Genomic DNA, 7646 nt, shown 5'->3' on the forward strand with positions numbered 1-7646 from the left:
TCAGAGTTTTAAGACATGGCCACAGGAGCATGAGGTAGTCAGTGACATTGTATCCCACAGGAGTGTGAGGTAGTCGGTGACATTGTATCCCACTCAGCAGAGGGAGACAAATGTCCACACTTTGCTTGCTTTCTCCTTCCTTCTGTTTACTCAGTGTGGGTCCCAGTGTGGGAGAAAGGTGCCCACATTCACAGCAGACCTCTACTCCTCAGTTGAATCTTTCTGGAAACATCCTTATAGATATACCCAGAGATGTGTTTCCATGGTAATTCTAAATCTAACCAAGTTGACAAGATAAACTACCAAAAGACTCAATCCCTGAAGACATTCAAACTGGACATTCAGACTTCACCTGTATGTTTGGGGACATCACTGTTCAGTTCATAACAGCAGCAGGACATGCATATTGCTAAGTGATACATCCAGGACTGCTTGAATCCCACAGTTCCTTTGTAAAGAGCCTGCAGCCTCTCCCATGCTTCAGCCCCTCAGATACAGTCAGGAAACGGAGGTTTTCCTCCACGAGAGCAGTCTCAGTGTGGCAGGGGGTCAATGTCACAGCTCTGTGCTTCATCCTGGTGGGCTGGGTGGCAAAAGACTTGCACATGCTAGACCTCAGCACCCAGAAGTCAACTGAGGACCTGTCCATATGGTGCCGAGTGAGATTGGCTCTGTTAGCCTACTTCATCAGTGCAAACATGATACTGGGTTTCCTGCCATAGACTGTGTGATTCCATTACCTGACAAAACAAAAACAAACAAACAAAACATAGCATCTCATCTGGACTCTTTCTTTTTTTTTTTTCCTTCAAACTGACAGCTAATGTCCTGGAGGGTGATTCCATGGATCAGGATGTGGAGAGCCCAGTGGCCATTCACCAGCCAAAGTTGCCTAAGCAGGCCAGGGATGACCTGCCAAGACACATCAGCCGAGACAGGACCAAAAGGAAAATCCAGAGGTACGTGAGGAAGGATGGGAAGTGTAACGTCCACCACGGCAACGTGCGGGAGACATATCGATACCTGACGGACATCTTCACCACCCTGGTGGACCTAAAGTGGAGATTCAACCTGTTGATCTTTGTCATGGTCTACACAGTGACTTGGCTTTTCTTTGGGATGATCTGGTGGCTGATTGCATACATCCGGGGAGATATGGACCACATAGAGGACCCCTCGTGGACTCCCTGTGTTACCAACCTCAACGGGTTTGTCTCTGCTTTTTTATTCTCAATAGAGACAGAAACCACCATCGGTTATGGCTACCGGGTCATCACGGACAAGTGCCCTGAGGGAATTATTCTCCTCTTAATCCAGTCCGTGTTGGGGTCCATTGTCAACGCCTTCATGGTAGGATGTATGTTTGTGAAAATATCCCAACCCAAGAAGAGGGCAGAGACCCTGGTCTTTTCCACCCACGCAGTGATCTCCATGCGGGATGGGAAACTGTGTCTGATGTTCCGGGTAGGGGACTTGAGGAATTCCCACATTGTAGAGGCTTCCATCAGAGCCAAGTTGATCAAGTCCAAACAGACTTCAGAGGGGGAGTTCATTCCCCTCAACCAGACGGACATCAACGTAGGGTACTACACGGGGGACGACCGGCTCTTTCTGGTGTCACCATTGATTATTAGCCATGAAATTAACCAACAGAGTCCCTTCTGGGAGATCTCCAAAGCCCAGCTGCCTAAAGAGGAACTGGAGATTGTGGTCATCCTAGAGGGAATGGTGGAAGCCACAGGTAAGATGGGTTTCACCCTGGGTTTTCTGTGAGAAAGGCATTCAGCTGAGACCCTCTGGTGTGAAATACTGTGCCTGGGTATCTTGACCTTAAATATGCTCTGGGATGTCTAGTCATTTCACTTTTCAATTTTCCTAAATTTAAGATTTGGTTGGTGGTGCGATTGTTGTTTTTATGTGCATAAGAGTTTTGCCTGCATGTATGTATGTACGTATGTATGTGTGCCATGTACATGCGTGCCTAGTGCCCATGGAAGCCAGTAGAGGGCGCCAAATTCCCTAGAACCAGAGTAACAAAACAGTTGAAGCACAGTAGGCTCTGGGAAACTGAACCAGGGTCCTCTGCAAGAGCAGCCAGTGCTCTAAACTGATGGGCCATCTCCCTAGCCCCCCATTTACCTTCTTTAAAGCTATTTAGAAAGCAAATTAGTGGTGAATTTTTAACATATCTTAAACTTCCAAATACTTAATGAAATTAGATTTTGGTGTGTGTCTGACGCTTATTTTGAATGATTTTAGGGCATTTCTCATTTAAATATTTGTAGCTATTTGTTATCAAGCCAAAGGGGAAGAAGTAAACCTTTCAAAAAAAAAGCAAAAGACAAAAAGCCTTAATAAAACTGCTACTTTTGCCCCCTCTCTGGCTATCTTTCATAAGACCAGAAGAACTGTTCTTTTTTTTCTGTGTTCTGTATCTCTCTCCACCTGACCCTTGCCACCCTTAGCAAACATTTCCTTTCCAGTAGAAAGGGAAAAGGGCTAATGGTTTGTTCCTCAGAATCCTGTGGACCTTTCTGGCATCAACACTAGTCATGAGCATGTCAGAAGAGATGTAACATGTAACATGTAACTCGCTCTCAGAGTTTGAGAAATGGCTCTTTCCTTGTCTTTGCTCACATGCAAATTACACGTGTGCTCCACATTCTGAGAACAAAGTACACTCTGCCCACATTTATTGGTAGTATACTTCAAAATAGTCAGAAGCCTTAAACAGAGCTACAGACATCTCAGAAAGAGTTTGAACCCCTGATTCACCAGTTCTGAGTTGGAAGCCTCCAGCCTAAAGCCCTAGGTTGGTCTACATCCTGAGAAAATGTATTCTCTATGGGTTGATCCAATTCTTCGTTAACCTGGTATCCTTTTCCAAAGGGAAGCCCCTGGCCCTGTGCTTCTGTCTCTCTATCTCCTACACTAACAGGGGGCAAAGTCACAACTCCTATCAAGTAGTTCTTATGGGGAAGGAACAACTTTCCCAATAAATTTTTAAAGTTCAGCAAACTGAAAATGTGAGTTTCAGTGGTCCAGGACTTCCCTTTCCACAGAACAAACAGAATTTTAAAGAATAACAATATACACTTGGCCCTCTATGTCTAAAGAATTCATATTCATGGTGTCTACCTACCATGGACTCAGCATTTTTTACAAATGTGGTATTGATGCCAGACACTAGTGGAACACACTTAATGTAGCTCTCAGGGGGCAGAGGCAGGCAGATCTCTGTGACTTTGAAGCTAGCCTGGTCTACAGAGAAAGTTCCAGGACAGCCAGGGCTACACAGAGAAACCCTGTCTCAAAAAAAAAAAATAAAACAAGAAGCATCTGGTATCAAATGTTTTCCTGTTTACTGCCATCAATTCCTAAATAATGCAGTATAAATATTTATGTAGCTTTGTACTGTAAGTAATCTAAAGATGATATAAAGTGTGTGGATAAGTGGATTGTGTGTGCAAACACAACTATTCTATAAGAGGGACTTTCGAATTTAAGGATCTGGGTGTCTTTGGGGAGTCCTGGCATCGATGCCCTCGGGATGTGAGAGACAGCTGCATGTTTCTCTCACACCTGCTCTGGAGCCAGGCACAGGCCTGTCAGTTCAGCATGAAAGGGGAGTGAGACAGGAACTCTCTCTGTGGGGAGCAGCTCCAGCCAGCGCTGGGAAAGGAAAGACCATTGCTTACTTCTGAGTCACAAGCTCTGGGTTCCTAAAAGGCTTCAGTCTGGATTTTGCATAGAAACATTGGCTTGAATTTTTTATGTTCTCCTGAGATAATAATTGACTAAAATAGAGGGGAAAGAGGGGAGAAGAAAGGGGAGGAGAGAGAGAGAAGAGGGAAAGAAGGAAAAGAGGAGAGGGAGGGGAGGGGGAAAGAAAGCGGAGGGGAGAGGAGGGGAAGGGAAGGAATAGGTGAGAAGGAGGGGGAGGAGGAGAGAGGGGGAGAAGAAGAGGGGGGAGGAGAGGAGTGGAGGGTGAGGAGAGGAGGGGAGAAAGAGAAAGAAGCAGATGAGAGAAGAGAGGAGAAAGAGAGTGAAGTAGGAGAGGAAGGATGAGGAAGAGGACAGTTAGGAAAGGGAGGGGAAGATGCCCCCTTGAGATAGCGAACCCTGTCACTGTCCAACAGAGCAGCAAACTGGTCTGCACCCCAGGCGAGCCTAGAGACTTGGAATCCATCCATCTAGTGGTGACTGTGGAGACCCAGCATGCTGGCCCTCACTGAGGTTCCTTTCCACTGGACAGGATTTGAGGATGGTTGGTAGATAAACCTCCCCATTTCTGGCCTGTGCACACAGGAGTCCATGCCTCTGGCTCCTAGTGCAACCCCATCTCCAAACAGCAGAAGCTCTGCCCTCCCTCCAACCAAAGCCTAGCCTCCAAATATAAATGAATCTGAGCAAGAAAATCATGTGTGCACTGTCCCTGGGGTAGGCCTTGTCTTTCTGATGACAGCTTGTATGGAACAAGACTATCCACAGTGAGAAGCATCCTCCTTGTGATGATTAACAGTGATACTTGCCCAGGGGCACGATCACCTTCCTGAGGGTTCTTACCCCACACCTTGGAAGCTGCCAGCAAAGAAAATCAAATCTCTACTGCTCGTGAGAAAAGGCAATCGGTATTGATTTTTTTAAAATATGTACTTTTAATAAATTATATATATATATGCATATACACATATATTTATGTATGTGTGTGTAGTATATATGCACATGCATATATTTTTTCTTCATATGGTTAGTAGATAAAAAAGTATTCTAGAATATTCTAGGGATGTTTTAGAGCTGAATCTATCTTGGACCTCTCCACAGGGGTTTCATAGAGTTCAGTACTCTGACACACATGACTTCTGCAGGACACACTCTTTGAAAACAAAAACCACAGTTGAGATTTACAGGCAAAATAATAATAAATTAATTAATTAATTAATTCAAGGAAGAAAAAAATTACCCCATTGTCTCAAAGCCACAGAAAAAGAAAACTGCGTGAACCCTGGGAAAGGAATTAAGAAGGTTCAGATTATTCACTGGAATGCAGGGCTGGAAGTCAGGAGTCACGGTGTACTGGCCCACAACACCTTCCCAAGAGCTCAAGACATCGCTCAAAACTGTCTCCACTGGTCCAGAGAGATGGCTCAGTGGTTAAGAGAACTAGATGCTCTTCCAGAGGACCCAAGTTCAGTTCTCAGCACCCACTGTTAGAGTGGCTCATGACCACCTGTAACTCCCATTGCAGGGGATTCAGCGCCCTCTTCTGGCCTCCAAGTATACTGCATGCATGCAGTCTATAGACCCATGCACATAAAATAATAATTTTGAAAACGTTATAAAAAGCCTGTTTCCACTGACCGTGAGCAACTGTGTCCAGGGTCTATGTTGATGAATACATACTTGCAAGATCACACTCCATCAGGGATCAACATAACCCTTCTCTTTCTTACTTTTCCCTTGAAATTCCACACGTGCATACAATGTATCTCGATCATAGCCAATGCCCACTCTCCCCACCCCCAACTCCTGGATCTCTCCCCACCACAACCTCCTCTAACACGTTGTCCTGTTTGTCTCTTTCAATAACCAGCTTGAGTCTAAACAGTGCCATAGTCACTGAAGCTTGAGAGAGTCTACAGCCCTGAGAAGAACTAAGCTTCTCTTCCCAGCCACCATCAACTGCCAAAAGCTCCTTAACTGGAGAAGGGCCTTGTGAGCCCTGCCCCTCTAAGCTGGACTGTTAACTGGCTAGATCCTGTGCAGGTTTTGTGCCACAGCCTCTGTGAGTTTGTGAGTGGTGTCACGCCCAGGAGACATTGTTTCCCGGCTCTCCTACCTGACTGCTGGCTCCCACCATCTTTCCACTCCCTCTTCTAGAATGTTCTGAACCTTGTGAGGGTGGGCATAGGTCAGGGGTGTCCTGTTTGTGGCAGAGCACTTCAGTCTTTTATTCTCTGCACTTGGACATCAGCAGGCCCTTTCTATCATGCACACGCTGGGCTCCTGGCGACCTTGACAATGGCATATTCTAGAGACCTGAGTTGTCTTGCAGTGATCTGAGCACTGAGGCCTAGAGACTGCTGGGAGCTCAGCTAGTGGGACAGGCAGCAATTACTCTGTGGGAACCTTATGTTCTAATACCAGTTGCACTAAAGCCTCCAATTCCACTGTAGAAAATTAAACCAAGGGGGTGGGGCATGGAGTTGTGGCCTGCTTACCTACCACGCTAGAGACTCTGGACTGAATCCCCAGCACCACATAAAAGTAGGTGTGGTGATACAGGCCTGTAATCCCAACAATCCTAGAGTAGAGGCAGAAGGATCAGAAGTTCAAGGTCATCCAAAGCTACATGATGAGTCCCAGGACAGTATGGCATACAGGAGACCCTGGAGAGAGGAAGAAGGAGAGAGAGAGAGAGAGAGAGAGAGAGAGAGAGAGAGAGAGAGAGAGCAAGTCTTGTCTGTCCTTGATGTTATGAAGGGATCCCATCAAAGTCCAACCAACGCATGTGAAGGACAGGCACACATTCTCCTAGGACCGTTTTATCCTGGTCCCGCCTGCAGTCCAGGGGGGTGGAGTTAGAGGCAACCTCCCAAGAACCTTCTAGTCATGTGAGTCTATTTTTGAACATAAATCAAACCCTGGAAAATTCTGGCATCAGCCACCCAGACACCCCAGAGCTGGCTGTGTGTCATCTGCAAATATATTTTTGAAGGGCCCTTTCTGTCCCCGACGCATGGGCAATTTTGAGGTAGTGATGTTTACAGAAGGTTTCTTAGCTACGTAAACAAACACACTCAGCAGCTGTGGCAAATGTGCGTTAAAATAGTGGGGCATTCATACAGACTGTCATTTATAGAGGGCAAATGGGCCTCACAGCTAGATGACAGCTACGCAGCGCTGGGCTCAGGGCCAACCAATGCCTCTCTGTAGCCTTTCTGATTGAACTTCCATATTTACCCTCAGTGATTATGCAGCTATGACAGGCAGCCTGGCCCAACACCCTGAGTGAGTGCTTCGGTGGCAGCACAAGCCTGCACTGAGCCTTGTTGGGTTTGAGCTTTACACTTTTTTTTTTGTTTTGAAAACTACAACTGACAGAAAAATGAGCCGAACAGTATCATAAATCCATGGGTACCTGCCATCTGTTTCTGATAACTGTCAGTTCAGGGCCAAACATGTTACATCCTAATACTCTCCAGCATCACAGGATTCTTAACTATAAATGTCTTAGTCCTTTTTTACAGAAGATAAGGACTCTCTATTTTTCAAAAAAAAAAATATTGCTCGGTTGATTGATTGATTGATGTTTGATTGATTGGTTAGGAGGGGCAATGTACACGACACAACATAGGTGAAGAGATCAGAGGAGTTGCTTCTCTCCTCCTGCCACGTGGGTTCCAGAAAATAGGACTCAGGTCATCAAGCTTGGTAGCAGACTCCTTTCCCATTAAGTGATCTAGATGGTACAGGTCTCTTTAAATAGAACCACGAGCAATGGGAGCGTGGCCCAGGGGCAAGCGCTTTCACGCGGGTATGTAGACACGAGTGCAGGTCTTCGGAACACACATAAAGCTGAGTGTAATAGTATTGCATCATTAATCCCAGGACTCCTAAAGACCACTGAGAGAAGAAAAGAGAGG

General features: G+C 45.9%; 1 protein-coding gene and 1 long non-coding RNA gene across 3 annotated transcripts in view; one reads left to right on the top strand and one right to left on the bottom strand.

The window, feature by feature from the left end:
- Kcnj6 (potassium voltage-gated channel subfamily J member 6) overlaps positions 1 to 7646 on the top strand; it is a 242189-nt gene that overhangs the window by 153307 nt on the left and 81236 nt on the right. Inside the window, exon 3 of the mRNA XM_028752521.1 lies at positions 821 to 1741. Within this exon, the coding sequence (XP_028608354.1) occupies positions 821 to 1741 (921 nt within the window). The remainder of the gene's footprint in view (positions 1 to 820; positions 1742 to 7646) is intronic.
- Positions 1 to 7646, bottom strand: part of LOC114608542 — a 30604-nt gene that overhangs the window by 3510 nt on the left and 19448 nt on the right. For both annotated transcript variants that reach the window (XR_003709386.1, XR_003709385.1), the window contains exon 3: positions 353 to 740. This is a non-coding gene — a long non-coding RNA (uncharacterized LOC114608542). The remainder of the gene's footprint in view (positions 1 to 352; positions 741 to 7646) is intronic.

Source organism: Grammomys surdaster, unplaced genomic scaffold (genome assembly GCF_004785775.1).
Source record: "Grammomys surdaster isolate TR1022 unplaced genomic scaffold, NIH_TR_1.0 125925, whole genome shotgun sequence".
Classification (NCBI taxonomy): Eukaryota; Metazoa; Chordata; class Mammalia; order Rodentia; family Muridae; genus Grammomys; species Grammomys surdaster.